This window comes from Salvelinus alpinus, chromosome 5 (genome assembly GCF_045679555.1).
Source record: "Salvelinus alpinus chromosome 5, SLU_Salpinus.1, whole genome shotgun sequence".
Classification (NCBI taxonomy): Eukaryota; Metazoa; Chordata; class Actinopteri; order Salmoniformes; family Salmonidae; genus Salvelinus; species Salvelinus alpinus.
In genome coordinates, this window is record NC_092090.1 from 32,597,117 (window position 1) to 32,615,299 (window position 18,183).

Genomic DNA, 18,183 nt, shown 5'->3' on the forward strand with positions numbered 1-18,183 from the left:
ACATAGACTGGAACCAACGATTGTTTATGACATCAAAGATAAGAAGCACAAAATAAATTCCATCCATTACACCGCTCTCCCTCGTCAGGATTCAAACTTGTAAAAGGATAAATGTGTTAAGCCTAAACACCACAGGAGTTCAATCTTGTTTATCCCAATTAAGAGAAAGGGCTTAATCTACATTTAAGATCATTTTCAGGGCCTTCCGAGCAGGGGAGCCGCCAGGGATTTTGGGCCTCATGAAAAGATATCACATTGGGCCCCAACACAACAGGCCACACCAACCCTGCGCAATTGCTGTAAACACACACCTCCCGAACCCAATCGACCCATTCAAAGCTTTAAATAACTCTACCTTTGCAGGCTTGCAATACTCTTGTAGTCCAATATTTACTGTGCAATATTTACTGACAGTGAGCTGTGAAAATATAAACCTGTGCAGACATGCATGCAACATTCTGCATACAGTGGAATTCACTATTTGATGCTAGATTGATACGCTCTATAAGAAATGTGGTAAAGGCCATCTTTTAGTCTAAATGGATTTCAGATGGCGCCGAAGAACATGGTTGACGTTTTACATTCTCCCAACCAATTGTGCTTTTTTTCTTTTTTTTGCGTAACTTATTTTTTTACTTATTGTGTTCATAGTGTTGCTGCTACTGTCTCTTATGACCGAAAATAACTTCTGGACATCAGAAAAGCGATTACTCACCACGGACGGGAAGAAACTTTTTCCTGTAACGAGTCAGACGAGAAGGATATCCTGCTTTCACTGCAACAGGCCCAGTGTCACGGATCCCACCGGTACTGATGCTCATTCTGTTCACCAGTTCCGGAGGTCTACGTCACCGGCTTTCTAGGCTTCACTGAACGGGATTCATTATCATCAACCCCGGACTGTCTTGTCTGATTACACACACCTGATTCCCATTTCCCCTGATTAGTATGTTATATATGTGCCCTCTGTTCCCTCTGTCGGTTATTGTTCCCATGTCCGTTGGTGGTGCGAGTACCTATGCATTGGTGCAGCTGTTATGCTGCGTGCTATATATATTGTGTATTACGTGTATCGTCCCTTGGCGTTCAACAAGGTTTACCCTCGCTCTTTTGTTTGGGGCACAGCCCAGTGTTTTTAAATATGTGTTTGTTTTGGGTGTATTAAAAACACCTATTGTGTATTCCTGCGCCTGTCTCCAAAAAACTTTATACCAGCGTGACACCCAGATCCACGCCTTTTGTGTGAAGAAAAGACACCGGAAAAGAAGCCGCAGATCGGGCACCCTTCCTGTCAGTGAAGTGTCTTCACTGACATTTTCAACCTCTCCCAGACCGAGTCTGTAATACCTACATGTTTCAAGCAGACCACCATAGTCTCTGTGCCCAAGGAAGCGAAGGTAACCTGCCTAATGATTACCGCCCCGTGGCACTCATGTCGGTAGCCATGAAGTGCTTTGAAAGGCTGGTCATGGCTCACATCAACAGCATCCTCCCGGACACCCTAGACCCACTCCAATTCACATACTGCCCCAACAGATCCACAGATGACGCAATCTCAATCGCACTCCACACTGCCCTTTCTCACCTGAACAAAAGGAACACCTATGTGAGAATGCTGTTCATTGACTACAGCTCAGCGTTCAACACCATAGTGCCCAGGAAGCTCATCACTAAGCTAAGGACTCTGGGACTAAACACCTTCCTCTGCAACTGGATCCTGGACTTCCTGACGGGCCGCCCCCAGGTGAGTAGGCAACAACACGTCTGCCAAGCTGATCCTTAACACTGGGGCCCCTCAGGGGTGAGTACTTAGTCCCCGCCTGTATTCCCTGTTCACCCACGACTGCATGGCCAAACACGACTCCAACACCATCATTAAGTTTGCTGATGACACAACAGTGGTAGGATCACCGACAACGATGAGACGGCCTATAGAGAGGAGGTCAGAGAATTGGCACTGTGGTGCCAGGACAACAACCTCTCCCTCAATGTGAGCAAGACTAAGGAGATGATCGTGGACCACAGGAAAAGGCGGGCCGATCAGGCCCCCATTAACATCGATGGAGCTATAGTGGAGCGGGTCGAGAGTTTCAAGTTCCTTGGTGTCCGCATCCCCAACAAACTATCATGGTCCAAACATACCAAGACAGTCGTGAAGAGAGCACCACAAAACCTTTTCCCCCTCAGGAGACTGAAAAGATTTGGCATGGGTCCCTCAAAAGGTTCTACAGCTGCACCATCGAGAGCCTCCTGACCGGTTGCATCACCGCCTGGTATGGCAACTGCTTGGCATCTGACCGTAAAGCGCTACAGAGGATAGTGCGAACGGCCCAGTACATCACTGGGGCCAAGCTTCCTGCCATCCAGGACCTATATAATAGGCGGTGTCAGAGGAAAGCCCATAAAATTGTCAGACTCCAGTCACCCAAGTTATAGACTGTTTTCTCTGCTACCGCACGGCAAGCAGTACCGGAGCGCCAAGTCTAGGACCAAAAGGCTCCTCAACAGCTTCTACCCCCAAGCCATTAGACTGCTGAACAATTCATAAAATCGCCACCGGACAATTTACATTGACCTCCCCTCCCCCCTCCCTTTTGTACACTGCTGCTACTCGGTGTTTGTTTGTTACCTATGCATAGTCACTTCGCTCCCACCTACATATACAGATTACCTCAACTAGCCTGTACCCCCGCACACTGACTCGGTACCGGTGCCCCCTGTATATAGCCTCGTTATTCTTATTCTTATTGTTACTTTTTATTATTACTTTTCATTTTAGTCTACTTGGTAAATATTTTCTTCTTCTTGAACTGCACTGTTGGTTAAGGGCTTGTAAGTAAGCATTTCACGGTAAAGTCTACACTTGTTGTATTCGGCGCATGTGACAAATGAAGTTTGATTTGATATGTAATTTTAATGGGAAAATTCTCTTAACATTAATGAATAATTTTAAATAAATATAACTTAAATATACATTAACCTCTTCAATTAAAAAAGATTAACATTATCATCTATATAATTATATAACAAGCAAAATAATCAAATCAGCAGCAGATTTTTTTAACTAAGTATACATACCAACTAGAAAATAAGCAGCTGTAAATGTGGAAATGGAAAACAAAATGGTAACGGAAATGAAAAGGCCTGATGGTAGTGCTAGAGGAAAGGTAAAGTGGTCACCAAATCAATAGGTTTCTTCCACTTGGGGTCTTGATTGTGCACAACAAATTTTATGGCAATCCAGCCATTACTTTGAGATATATCTTGTTCTCAGCCTGTGGGCATCATGTGTGTAGTGATCCAATATCCATAGCCGTAACATTTAAAATGTATAACTGGCCCTTGCTCAGCCTTACTCACCAAGAGCCCAGCGCTGAGCCTTCTTGCTAGGAAAGTCACTGATCAAGTGTTTGAAGTTCATCTTTCTAGCTAACTGACTTTCAATGGACAGCATGGCAAGACTGCAAAGCCTGTCCTGGGACATAGTGGACCTCAAATCGTTTTTTTATCAGTTTTAGCTTACTGAAAGCTCTCTCGCCACCAGCACCAGTCACAGGCAGTGTACAAAATATACATACAGCAATGCACACTTCTCCAAAAATGCTTTGCATCTTACCAATTGCATTCAGCAGACGGGGGGGAAAGTGGCAGCATATACAGTGTTCAGGTGTCTTACTTCATTTTGAAACTCAAGTGTAAGATCTCTGGAATACTTCATCATCAGTGGTTGGCACAAAGAAGGGACTTTATCCTCACTAATCTACCCAACTTTCAGAACAGCAGAAAATTATTCTACAATTTTTGCAGTGGTGTGGAACCAGGTGTCCAAGTCACTTATGATGTTGTCCATAGCAGTAAAAAACACTGTTCCGAAACACCATTGCTGCACTGTCCTGAGCTGTCTCCTTGTGACGACCCTCCCACTCTGTCTGCCATATTCTCTCTTTGTTCTTGTTTCCTTATTAGGATGCCAGTGGGCGGAGTTGGGAGGGTCGTCAGCTACATGGGAAACACCTGGGCCCGCTGTGTCATAGGATAAATACACCACTTCCCCATTCATGGAGAAGACTCTCTCCATGCAGACACCTTTACAGATTTTGTTGTGTATCTTGGTGGTTTTTTGGTTGTTTGCGTTAGCACCTTTCAACACCCTGCATTATCACATTCATGCATGCAAAACACTCACTTACACTACTGATTACACACACCATTGTATATTGTACTTAGTTAATAAATATATTTTGTTATTCCTTATCTCCACGTTGTCTCCCTTTTGTTACGGCTTTGAGCCGGTTCGTGACACTCCTCTTGAGAGGTCTCATCATGGAATCTCTTGCTTTTCCTCTGGCGTCTGTGTTCCTTGCTAAATTGAGGTACAACATCCATTTGCGTAGCAATCAGTGTTGCCTCAGACAGGAGAAACTCCCATCCATCTCTAAGAGTCTTTATTTCCTTTAAGGCTCTGATATTGGCTGCCTCTGTGTCAAGTGAGATTTTTCCTGACTGGAGAATCACATTCCTTTAATCAATGCATTGCAGTACCTGCAATTATGCCAACTGACGTGTCATTCAACACAATGCTGCTCACCTCCTTCTTCAGTTGGTATGGGGATGGGGAGACAGGGCTGTTGAGCCTGAAGCTGCATCTATTGGGCCTGGCACCAGGCAGGGGCAGGGACAACTGATTTAGTATGAATAGCTTGCTAAAAGTTTGCCTGCATTGATTAAATGTTGGCTAAAAGAGAGGTGAAATGTTAGGGGAGCAAAAGTAGCCTATTTCACTATGGACTAAGCTAACAGGTTCATTTCCACCCCTCGCAGACTACACCCACCTTTGTGAAGAATTGGGTGACATACCATTGCCCTTTATTTTCTCTCTCCTGTCTTTCTTTTCGTTGGAAGCCAGATTTTTCTTTAGGAAGCAGAGACATGATGCTCCACCGGCACTCCTCACTCGCAATTCACTGTTTGCAAGTACCGTTCGCGCCTGGTTTGGGGGCAGGACCGATTAAGCTGAAGCTGATTAAACAGCATGATCATTACACAAGTACACCTTGTGCTGGGGGACAATAAAAAGCCACTCTAAAATGTACAGTTTTGTCACACAACACAATGCCAGATATGTCTCAAGTTGAAGCATACAATTGGCATGCTGACTGCAAGAATGTCCACCAGAGCTGTTGATAATTGAATCTTCATTTCTCTACCATAAACTGCCTCCAACGTCATTTTAGAGAATTTGGCAGTACGTCCAACCGGCCTCACAACCGAAGACCACTTGTAACCACGCCAGCCCAGGACCTCCACATCTGGCTTCTTCACCTGCAGGATTGTCTGAGACCAGCCACACGTACAGCTGATGAAACTGTGTGTTTCCACAACCGAAGAATTTCTGCGTGCTCATCATCCTCACTTCAACTGTACCGGGGCAGATGGCAAAAAACGTGTATCGCATCGTGTGGGCGAGCGGCTTGCTGATGTCTACGTTGTGAACAGACTGCCCCATGGTGGCGGTGGGGGTTATGGTATGGGCAGGCATAAACTACGGACAAGGAACAGAATTGCATTTTATTGATGGCAATTTGAGATCCTGAGGCCCATTGTCGTGCCATTCATCCACCGCCATCACCTCATGTTTCAGCATGATAATGCAGGGTCCCATGTCACAAGGATCTGTACACCATTCCTGGAAGCTGAAAATGTCCCAGTTCTTCCATGGCCTGCATACTCACCAGACATGTCACCCGTTGAGCATGTTTGGGATGCTCTGGATCAACGTGTACAACAGCCTGTTCCAGTTCCCGCCAATATCCAGCAACTTCACACAGCCATTGAAGAGGAGTGGGACAACATTCCACAGGCCACAATCAACAGCCTGATCAACTCTATGTGAAGGAGATGTGTTGCGCTGCATGAGGCAAATGATGGTCACACCAGATACTGACTGGTTTTCTGATCCACGCCCCTGCCTTTTTTAAAGGTATCTGTGACCAACAGATGCATATCTGTATTCCCAGTCATGTGAAATCCATAGATTAGGGCCTAATGAATTATTTTCAATTGACTAACTTCCTTATATGTAACTCAGTAAAATCTGTGAAATTGTTGCATGTTGCATTTATATTTTGGTTCAGTGTAGTTTATACAATGGAGCATTAATTGATCAAAATGTAATTAGAGCATCCAGATAAGGGCTTTTGTGCTCAGACTGAATTAAGAGGAAGGGGAGAATGCTGTTGAGCAATACATCAATGAAAAATTATGCTGTATAAGCTTGAAAAATAGTAATACAGTTAAATAAACACCACAGAGGGACAAACAAATTGAACACAAATAATTACAATGATATATAATTAAGTGTAATTAAGTATAATTAATTACATTTAGACTACAAGGGTTTAATCACAAATGAAATGTGTAAAGTAGTGATAAGACATGTAACTAGTTTTGCTAGACATTTTATAGATACAAGGATAAGTAGCATATTGTTTTAAAATATGTGCGTGCTTTCCTCCTCCCAGTAAACAACAGCTGATTCAAAGGGGGTGTGGCAGATCTCAAAACTCTTCCGCAAAGGACTCAGGTAGGATGATCTTGTGCTTCCTCTCCTCTCCGAGGCTTTCAAGCAGGTTTGGACACTCCTCCGTTCGCCTAACTAATTGGTATTTTCTCAATTAGTTTTGTTCAAGTCCTGCGTCATCTCTCCTGCGTATTCTCTCCCCTCATGTTGAAAAAGGTCAAATGTAATCGAGGAGAAGCGGCAAGGAGAGTCAACTTGGACACAAATGCGCTTGTATGAAATGAGAAGCCTCTTTTCCACTCGCGCTTCATCAGAAAATGTACGTTTACAGTGTTGGATCCCAAAATAAATGTGTAAAGTCATAAAAACAAATTAAGTCAGTTGTGTAAGACAAATTGGTTTTCGTAACATATCATACGTTTTGCAAAATCTTAACATATTGTACATTTTGCTAATTCGTAACGTATAGTACATTTAGGAAATTCGTAACATCATACAAATTGTAATTCATAACATATCAAACGAAATGGATGATGGACATCCACAAATAATACATACACCATTTAGTATATGTTACATTTCATATTGTATCTTTGATATAATTACTGAATAATATGAAATGCTCTGAGACCAGGTTGGGTCACAGAGGAAGGATGGAGGAGTTGAGGATGGTATTTTGTCCAAACGAGAATCTTCCTACAATCTCTCCACACCAGATTTTCTCTTTGAACCTGGGATTCAAACCAGCAACCCTGTTTTCTGGCTTCAGTAAGAACTGTCTCAAAAAAGAGTGCCTCCCGAAACAAGGGACCTTTAGATCTTTGGACACTGTGTTAACTAACCTCCAGACGAGCATCAATGCCATACAACTCTCCTTCCGTGGCCTCCAACTGCTCTTAAATGCAAGTAAAACTAAATGCATGCTCTTCAACCAATCGCTGCCCGCACCTGCCCGCCCGTCCAGCATCACTACTCTGGATGGTTCTGACTTAGAATATGTGGACAACTACAAATACCTAGATGTCTGTCTAGACTGTAAACTCTCCTTCCAGACTCACATTAAGCATCTCCAATCCAAAATTAAATTTAGAATCGGCATCCTATTTCGCAACAAAGTATCCTTCACTCATGCTGCCAAACATACCCTTGTAAAACTGACCATCCTACTGATCTTTGACTTGGGCGATGTCATTTACAAAATAGCCTCCAACACTCTACTCAGCAAATTGGATGCAGTCTATCACAGTGCCATCTGTTCTGTCACCAAAGCCCCATACACTACCCACTACTGCGACCTGTACGCTCTCGTTGGCTGGCCCTAGCTTCATACTCGTCACCAAATCCACTGGCTCCAGGTCTTCTATAAGTCTTTGCTAGGTAAATCCCCGCCTTATCTCAGCTCACTGGTCACCATAGTAGCACCCACCCGTAGCACGCGCTCCAGCAGGTATATCTCACTGGTCACCCCCAAAGCCAATTCCTTTTTGGCCGCCTTTCCTTCCAGTTCTCTGCTGCCAATGACTGGAACGAACTGCAAAAATCACTGAAGCTGGAGACTCAAATCTCCCTCACTAGCTTTAAGCACCAGATGTCAGAGCAGCTCACAGATCACTGCACCTGTACATAGCCCATCTGTAAATAGCCCATCCAACTACCTCATCCCCATACTGTATTTATTTTTCTTGCTTTTTCTACTGTATTATTGACTGTATGTTTGTTTATTCCATGTGTAACTCTGTGTTGTTGTATGTGTCGAACTGCTTTGCTTTATCTTGGCCAGGTCGCAGTTGTAAATGAGAACTTGTTCTCACTTAGCCTACCTGGTTAAATAAAGGTGAATTTAAAAAAAATCTGTTTAACGCTCTCCCAACTGAGCTATTTCAGCTGCATTTATTAAACTGACCCCATATCAATTACTCATACTTTTCTAAGGTCTGGGGTTGGCTACCAGGACCATTAATATTTTCTACTCATTTTTCTCTAACAGGGAGTGACAAATGCCCCCACATGGTTGGAATAATCACTCACACATTCTTTTTCAAACTGCTAGAAAGACAATGCTGCCACCAGCTGGTCCCCTGGCAAACTCGCACATATCTCTTGTTAGAATTTGTATTAAAATTTGGTTAATTTTTACTTACTACAGGTACAAAAAGGAGCATCCGTTGATCGGGAGTCTTCTTGCTAACAGTCACAGGCTCTTCAGGATGACGCAATATTAATGTGGTCTAACTCACCCATTCACTCTTTATAGTTGATATATTATATAAGTTATAGTATTGCTCACAAACACAATTTTAACACATTCTTTGAAAATAAAGTTCTGCTTTTATTTTGTTGAATCATAACTATGTAGGTATCATTTCTATTGCATAAAGGCTTTTAATGTAATATTTTTAATTTGTGTTTTTTTCCTGCTGAATTGTCGAAATGTAAAAGGCATAGCAGAGGATGGTTTCGAGCCATCGACCTCTGGGTTATGTCGCCACTCTGCTGTATGTTACATTAGGGAGGAAATGTAGCCATTGACCCTGTGGGACCAACTCATTGCGTATGCAATAAAAATCCTAGGCTCCCTGATGAGAATTTGAAATGAACAATACTTCTTTCACTGCCATAGTAAAATAAGTATAGCCAAATCTAACGACAAAATACATATCCTTAAACTAACTTGTTAATTTGTCTAAATTGTTTAAAAAAATATCAAGTCATTTATTTACAACCACATGAAAGATAAGTGAGAAAAAACACAACTCAAATGCTATTTCACATATTTTATACTATTTTGGACAAATATGAAATAAGGCATCTAATGAAAATCCAATTCCACAAGTATTATACTTCATATAATTTTCCCCCAGACGTATGTTATAAACAACGGCCTTTCATATTCAGTGTCAGGGCCACTTCCCCAGTCGTTGGGCTTACATGTCATTGTGTACTTTGACATTTTATTTGAGATACATTTCCTTAGTTCTCTTTGCAAATGCCATTAATATCAGGTATATTTTCAATGAAATAAGATATGACCTTGTGTTTTATTGCTTTACTTGTATAATAAAGGATACAATGCCTGTCTTTTATAGTGCAAAACTGAAGATCTAGTGAAGAGAACTATAGTGCGTGTTTAGTATTTCTACCTACAACAAAGACAAACATGATACAAGGGAATTCTGTTAGAAGAAAATAATACAATGGCAGCATAGGTGATACATTTGCCATTTACTCAACATAAACAGAACAACCAGTCCAGTTAGCATGTCAGGAGAGAAACATTAAGGCTACTCCAGGACTAAGGAGAATTTTCAATTGATCCATCAGGGGGGTCAGCCTGTCCTTGCATTGGATATCAGACACTGGTTGACCACCTCCAGAAGCTGGGAGTTCTCGAGTGCAGCGGCCACTCTCTCTTTGTCTGCCAGCTGTTTGTTGACTGGAACAAAAGCAAAAACAAAGGGTTTAGTTAGGGGCAATTCCACAGTAACTGAGTGATGCCGACACTTAGATATTTCACTTTAAGATATGTAAAACAAAACCCAATGATTTTAAAGTTAAACAACCCATAAAACTCTATGCAAAAAGACAACTTTTTACAATTTCCACAAAAACACATTACTTCAATAACAGTGCAGATGCAAAGTTCCATAACAGAATAAGAGCAAAAAGCACAAACTGTCATTCTGTTACCAAAATTTGCATATGAACTGTTGTTCTAGTAAATGTGTTTTTGTAAAATTTTCTGTGGAAATTGTTAAAAAGTAGGCCTTGTGGATAGAGTTGTATGGTTTGCTTAACTTTGCAGTCATTGGTTTTTGTTTGACATTGTTTCACGTGAAAATTCAGAGTCTCAGTATTACTGTGGAATTGATATTAGGGCTTCTCAAAAGGGGCAGTCTACAACAGTCGTCTTGAAGGTGTGATTGTTGGTCTCAGCCTCAATGTTGAGTTACTTCAGAGGCATGTCACTTTACCTGCATCTTCTGAGGCATGCGTCCCAGGAGTGATGTGCACATCAATCTGCGGAGATATGATTAGGAATAGACGGTACATGACCCACTATATTAATGTTAAATGTTCAGACAATTAAATAATATTAAAGCTTGCTCACAAGAAGCAGACTCAATTTCCTTCACCCACCTTAAACCTTTCTGGTAGGGACCGCAGCAGCTTGACTTTGATGGACAGGCCTATGAGAGTTGCCATGCTGCAGTGGGGTATAGTGGGGGTGAACTCCACACCCACTGTGTTCTCTTGGTCATCTACCTGTAAAGAAAAATAAAGTTGATGGTTTTATTAGGCTAACACAGTATAGGCTATCTGCTGTCCTTAGTAGCTACACAAGTATGTCTGTGTGTCGAACTTCTAACTGGGGAAAAAGTTGTGAAAGAAGTTTAACTCACGCGCACTCGAACTTGTTCCACGACATTTAACTCCTCGAGGGACAGTGGGTGTTCAGGATCATTAATGGATCTGATGAGATGTAGCACGGGTTAAGGTGAAATCTGATAACACAATGTTGAGTAATTAGCTTTATTAAAGAATGAAGCATCATATGCAAAGTTCATTGGTATGACATTGAAAGCTCAATGGATGTATATTTTAGCTAGCTACACCGAAAGGATATCAAATATTTCTCTGTCGTCGATGGGATCAGCAACATCTTCGTCCTCGTCATTTGCGGTCTGAAGCCTCTCGCCTGTTCGTTGAAAAATCAAGGGATTTGCGTTCTCTAAACGGGTCCCTCCTGACATTTGTAATGTTGCAACTACAGAAATACGGTATATTTGTTTGCGCTATCGTTTTTCACTCTGGACCACGGGAGTGAACGATCGACTTCCGGAAACGGTAGACGTCAAAACGTACGCAGGCGCATCCCTGCGATATAGTGTCATGTTGGATTTCCAGATGTATCCAGCAGGTGGCAGCATTCTCATCTTAAATTCTGTAATGTTACTGCGTGAACTACAAGGTTAATCTATAAATGGTAAAATTACACAGAAGCAAGAAAATAATGATCCAAGTAAAACAATGTTAATACTAAAATGTTTCACAAATAACAGCAATTCAATTAGCCCTCTTACGCGTGTATTGTGAATCCCAGGAAAAGCAGCTTTTTACCATAGACTCAAATGATAAGCTCTTGCTAATATCTTTAGTAGCAGTATAAGTAACATACACTGCTCAAAAAAATAAAGGGAACACTTAAACAACACAATGTAACTCCAAGTCAATCACACTTCTGTGAAATCAAACTGTCCACTTAGGAAGCAACACTGATTGACAATAAATTTCACATGCTGTTGTGCAAATGGAATAGACAACAGGTGGAAATTATAGGCAATTAGCAAGACACCCCCAATAAAGGAGTGGTTCTGCAGGTGGTGACCACAGACCACTTCTCAGTTCCTATGCTTCCTGGCTGATGTTTTGGTCACTTTTGAGTGGTAGCATGAGATGGAGTCTACAACCCACACAAGTGGCTCAGGTAGTGCAGCTCATCCAGGATGGCACATCAATGCGAGCTGTGGCAAGAAGGTTTGCTGTGTCTGTCAGCGTAGTGTCCAGAGCATGGAGGCGCTACCAGGAGACAGGCCAGTACATCAGGAGACGTGGAGGAGGCCATAGGAGGGCAACAACCCAGCAGCAGGACCGCTACCTCCGCCTTCGTGCAAGGAGGAGCACTGCCAGAGCCCTGCAAAATGACCTCCAGCAGGCCACAAATGTGCATGTGTCTGCTCAAACGGTCAGAAACAGACTCCATGAGGGTGGTATGAGGGCCCGACGTCCACAGGTGGGGGTTGTGCTTACAGCCCAACACCGTGCAGGACGTTTGGCATTTGCCAGAGAACACCAAGATTGGCAAATTCGCCACTGGCGCCCTGTGCTCTTCACAGATGAAAGCAGGTTCACACTGAGCACATGTGACAGACGTGACAGAGTCTGGAGACGCCGTGGAGAACGTTCTGCCGCCTGCAACATCCTCCAGCATGACCGGTTTGGCGGTGGGTCAGTCATGGTGTGGGGGTGGCATTTCTTTGGGGGGCCGCACAGCCCTCCATGTGCTCGCCAGAGGTAGCCTGACTGCCATTAGGTACCGAGATAAGATCCTCAGACCCCTTGTGAGACCATATGCTGGTGCGGTTGGCCCTGGGTTCCTCCTAATGCAAGACAATGCTAGACCTCATGTGGCTGGAGTGTGTCAGCAGTTCCTGCAAGAGGAAGGCATTGATGCTATGGACTGGCCCGCCCGTTCCCCAGACCTGAATCCAATTGAGCACATCTGGGACAACATGTCTTGCTCCATCCACCAACGCCACGATGCACCACAGACTGTCCAGGAGTTGGCGGATGCTTTAGTCCAGGTCTGGGAGGAGATCCCTCAGGAGACCGTCCGCCACCTCATCAGGAGCATGCCCAGGCGTTGTAGGGAGGTCATACAGGCACGTGGAGGCCACACACACTACTGAGCCTCATTTTGACTTGTTTTAAGGACATTACATCAAAGTTGGATCAGCCTGTAGTGTGGTTTTCCACTTTAATTTTGAGTGTGACTCCAAATCCAGACCTCCATGGGTTGATAAATTTGATTTCCATTGATAATTTTTGTGTGATTTTGTTGTCAGCACATTCAACTATGTAAAGAAAAAAGTATTTAATAAGAATATTTCATTCATTCAGATCTAGGATGTGTTATTTTACTGTTCCCTTTATTTTTTTGAGCAGTGTATAATGACTCAGAATACCATCTGAAATGCACCATTTCAAAGTCAAGCCTAACCCATAATTGTACAATTAATCACCTGTGTCTGTGTGCGTTGGAACAGTTTAAAGTCCAGTTTAAACTGTACTTTCACTATGCATGTTTATAGTATTAATAGCAGCCGATAAATTCAATGTTGTTATGTCCAGATTTGGAGTGATACATGACATAAATTACCGTCTTGGATGATTCCTTTTACTGTGCCAAATAATCTAAATAGCTTAAAGACATTAGCTCTTAGAAATACTGGGCACACTATTGAAATACCCCAAACCCATTTGTTGAGTGTCATCAATACAAACAATAACATTGAAAACCACTGCTGAAAAATCTTGGTAATATATCACTAAGGACTTCCTTTAATCTGAACGCAAACTGACCTTCTCTCTTTTTATCTTGTCAACAGCTGTTGAAAAAACCTTCTGGTTTGCTCGCTCCAGTACACAATGAGCCTCCATTGTACCCTAAAGCCTGTCTCAGGCTGAAATACCTGTTTAGATGGAACCTGATAAAAACACCTTCCTTATATCATTTGCATGAACCCAGCTTGGCTGTGAGCTCATAGGAGGCAGCAGTATCTTGTTGAACTTTATTCAACCCCTGTAAACGATCAGATTGTATCCTAAACCAACAACAAATGTTCACTTGAATTACAAGAACTGTGATTATGCATGTATTTCAGTATCAAAGCCTCTAAAGTAAAAATACAGTCTACCAACTGAAATTCTCAAGCTAGTCCTCACCCTCGGTTGTTTTTAAGTTACTCATTCATCAGCACTGTCAGAGGGATTAGTTCAGTGAGGCAGTTAGCTGAACGACCCACATTGTGTCAACAATAACAATTAAGGTAAAGGCAGGCAGGAGTCTTGGGTGTGGTTAGTTTGCTCTAGGCTAAGTGCTGGGCTGCTAGCCATTCCACCAGGGACACTTATCAGCATGCTATCCTTGCCCTAGTCTTTGCTGACCCAGGCAATACTATGCACAAGTAACTTTTCACCTTATGCAAAGAAAGAGAGGAGTCAGGAGACTGTCAAAAAGGTGAGTGAGCGTCGGTGTGCCATCTCTCTACAGGTGGAAGGAAGGACAAGACAGACAGACAGACAGGATATGGATATATTTTAGCACCTACTACCAGCATAAAATCCTTTTAACCCTGGAATGTGGGGTCAGGTAGCATGTGTGAGGGATTTTTTTTTCTCTTCATCCCACTGACCCCACCCTTTCAGAAAGTAAAGAGCGAGTTCAACACAGTTTCTGCATGACACTCCACAGTGACATCACAACAGCTTTGAGAACTGGTTGAGAGTGCCTCGGGGCCCCACATGATTTGCTGAAACACCCGTGAGCCTGGAGCCCTGCAATTGAGACAGCGTGGGTCCTGTCTCGGTGCACTGTTGCAAGAGTGCCACTTCATCTCAATACTCAGTGTGGAGCGGAGCAGAGTCACAGACACCCTCATGCCTGAAGCCGGGAAGCTTAATGTAGCTCTCCTGGAGACGGGAGGTCCCATCACCACATTCCAGGAAAACAAAAACCCAGGCACAACACAAGACTGGTCTGGTCTATCCCCGGCCCTGGCTGTTGCTCTAGACAAATCTGAAAATGCTGTAAAGCTTGGGGCTGGTTAATCCGGGAAATAAAAGGATGGCTGGCCATTTAGAAACATGATACCATAACCTAATGTGATTGTGGAGGTTATGCATAAACATTTTATAGAGTCTAAAAGCCTCACTCTGCGTTGATGGGCTTTTAAGGGCCAATGGTGTAGAGAGGAAGTCAATCACTGAACAATGGAGGGATATTGGCTGATCACAGCATTTAAATTGATGTCCACTGACTACTTTAGGTCAATGGGTGAGCTCATTAGGAATGTACAGTATACAATTACCAGAGTACTGCACATAAGCCTACACTGAAAAAGTGTCATATTTCCGTAGAGCATTTCTCTTTAATCTTGATCTATGTGGGGGGATTGAATAAGGATATTATCATGCTAGATCTTTGATGTGAATGAGCACAGAGACGGATGAGCATGTTGGCTGCTACTGTGGAGATTAAATACAGGAAGTGGTTGTAATACATAACCAGTTGCTCTTTGAACATATAACTACCCCTCCCCCATCGACCTGAGCCTCACCTTGTTAATTTTTTTGTATTTAACTACGCAAGTCAGTTAAGAACAAATTCTTATTTACAATGACTGTTAACTGCTGTCGCCCAACAGCCTCTATCAGCCATCTTTCAAAAACCACAAAACACAACAACACATAACATATACTGTATAATTCATGATCAACACACTGTAGCTAGTTTGCTCTCTAGCTTTCAGGGTTGAACTTGGCAGATGCGGATAACAAATCCTTAAAACGTTACTGTCGTATTAACCCTAAGTGCCAAACATATCCCATTAGACGGATGGATAATCATTGAAGATAGGTGTACTATAATAAACAAATGCTTCAAATCAGGAGATGTACAAGACTTTGTTTATTATAATGTTTTCAAAAGGATTTCCTCAACGTTTTGCGTACGTTTCAGCCTCTATTATTTCAATAGGGACAGTAAGGTCGAAACCAATTACATTATTTACACATTGACAGTGGTTAATAAATGACAGACAGCCAATGGCCTTGACAGAACCCGCCATGAGAAATCAGCTAGACTTGTTGAAACCATTACGCATCTGTGGAAAAACCCTGTTTCATTGCTTCAAAAATATCATGTTAGATTCTTTACACTCATAGAATAAGAGAGACAACGTTCTTATGGAAAACCTGAAACAGTAAACTGTTTTCGATGAATAATTCAAGCTTCTTAAAATAGTCATTCATGATATTTTCTTCAAGGATTTTAAACAAAGTAACTGTGTGACTTTTGCTTCAGTACTTCTTTAACCATTAGTCACTGACTCTAGCAGGATAGAATTCCCCGAAGAGATTTCCTGTTAACAATATGACCACATTAACAAGTCAGGGAACAGTCATTCTCCCAGCCATAAACAGTAAAATAAACAGTGACCCTGAACGTCAGACTGTGTAATGGGATGACAGTCTAAATGCAAAATTAAGACATAAAAGTTGTTATCTCGTTAAAATATAAGCTACACTTTCACTCCTGTGAGACCATCTGAAGGGAACCTGTGAACTGAGCAACAATGTTGCTATCAAAATGGATTGCCAATCCAATTAAGGGGGAACATTAAAGTGCAATGTACTGGTGATGATGATAGAATGAGCCTTCACTGACACACATGCAGTACTGAGTACAGCAACACAGGCTCTCCCTCTGGCTAAGTCTGGGAACTCTCTCACAGTCACGTGTTATAGCACAGTTTACTTTACCACACTCACTGGAGTATTTGTCCTTTGGGGTTAATATACAAGCACACAACCAAATAATGATTAACAAGATTCCCATAGCCTCCTTTCCTCTCGGACTGAAGAGTTGGGATTCTTCCTCCTAATTAGCACAAAGTCAAGTCCAGCTAGGGAGTGTAGTTCTGGAGAACCTATTATACATTCCAGCAAAGATAAGGAAAAGTGAAATAAATACTGTCCTTCAGTAGAGGCGAAGACATTGTAATATTTACAAGGACGTCTCATATGAGACTTGAGTCTCACACAATGGATAAAAAGTGCATGATACACCTATCTAGGACTGCAGTAGCAAATTACCCTGTAGTGTGTTAATGTATTCATTATGAGCAAGAAGTTCAAATGATTTGTGATGTTCTGAGTCAGAAATGGGATGTAAAGCCTAAAAATATATTCCATCAAACAATACACTACTGTATCTATCTGCTGGGTCATGAAGTGAGGCATGTGATTAAGTCAGTTGTTAGATATGGACTACTTACCATGTAATTTCTGATTGACCTCCACTGTTCATACTTACTATGGCAAAACACAGACACGATTTGATTTATCATACAATACCAGCTGCTGTTCATTCAGATTGTGGATTCAGAGATGATGAGATACAACACAAAGAAGGGAACTGGAAGAAAGAAGATAAGATCATAAAATTGCTTGACTCACAATTTCCCACTTTCATGTCAAGTGACTGTGGAGCTGTGAGCATCAGATTAATTGTAAATGGAGGTTCTGATGACTGCTTTGAGTGGAGACAACTGGACTATATTTCATATGGCGTCATTACCTCTTTTTACACCACTTTATGTGAGGATAATTTCCTATTCAGAAATATCACAAACTGTCCAATATTACTTATAAAGCAAGTATAAAGCAACACATTACTTGTCAATTGAATTATGGGGCTACCGAGGCCTAGTCAGTAAAATGTACAAAAACAAGCGGGGAAATAGAAACAGACAAAAAACGACATGGGGCAAAGAGATATTTAGATGTCAAAATACAGTAACTTAACATCTGAAGGGTTATGATAGAGCGCGCATATATCACATTTGCATGCGCCAATCTAAATTCTGCTTGCAACTGTCTTGCTTTGCAGTTATATATTCAGCAATTGTAGCTAGTGTAATAGCTAATGAGAAGAATAGTAGAGCACATTATTCAAGCTAGTGGTAAGTGAATTTCAAACCAAAACCATATTCTCTACAATATTTGTTTTACAGGGTGAACGCTAGTAATTAGGTAGATAGTTGCATCATGTCAAATGGACCAGGGCTAACGTTAGCTAGCTAGTAGCTCAACTACATTACAGCATGTTTCTGACCTTTTCAAAATAGTTGTCAGAAATGTAATGGTAGTTTTCTGTAGGCTATTTAGCTTCATTATGCCGCATTCACGTGAACAACTCATCAGATGGCATGCAAAAGATCTTGGCTAGCTAGCTCGTTTGAAAAACATGCATTCGTGTCCAAATACAGCGCTTAACGGACTCAAACATTCATAGTTTGACTCTTTGTGATATTACTAAACAT

The 18,183-nt window shown here is 42.0% G+C and overlaps 2 protein-coding genes across 4 annotated transcripts in view; one reads left to right on the forward strand and one right to left on the reverse strand.

The window, feature by feature from the left end:
- The window catches only part of LOC139575933 (B-cadherin-like), a 75,138-nt gene that overhangs the window by 37,622 nt on the left and 19,333 nt on the right, over positions 1-18,183 (forward strand). The gene's annotated exons all lie outside the window — the stretch shown is intronic.
- LOC139575948 (cytosolic iron-sulfur assembly component 2B-like) lies at positions 9,552-11,790 on the reverse strand. 3 transcript variants are annotated; one of them, XM_071401436.1, is made up of 6 exons: positions 11,602-11,789; positions 11,134-11,395; positions 10,921-10,990; positions 10,658-10,783; positions 10,492-10,537; positions 9,552-9,953 (listed from the first exon to the last, which is right to left on the reverse strand). In XM_071401436.1, the coding sequence occupies exons 2-6, from the start codon at positions 11,193-11,195 to the stop codon at positions 9,847-9,849; spliced, it is 411 nt and encodes a 136-aa protein (XP_071257537.1). In that variant the 5' UTR covers positions 11,196-11,395; positions 11,602-11,789; the 3' UTR covers positions 9,552-9,846. The 3 variants fall into 3 exon arrangements, with proteins under 3 accessions (XP_071257537.1, XP_071257536.1, XP_071257534.1); XM_071401435.1 differs by having other exon boundaries at positions 11,134-11,790; XM_071401433.1 differs by lacking the exon at positions 11,602-11,789 and having other exon boundaries at positions 10,921-10,998; positions 11,143-11,381.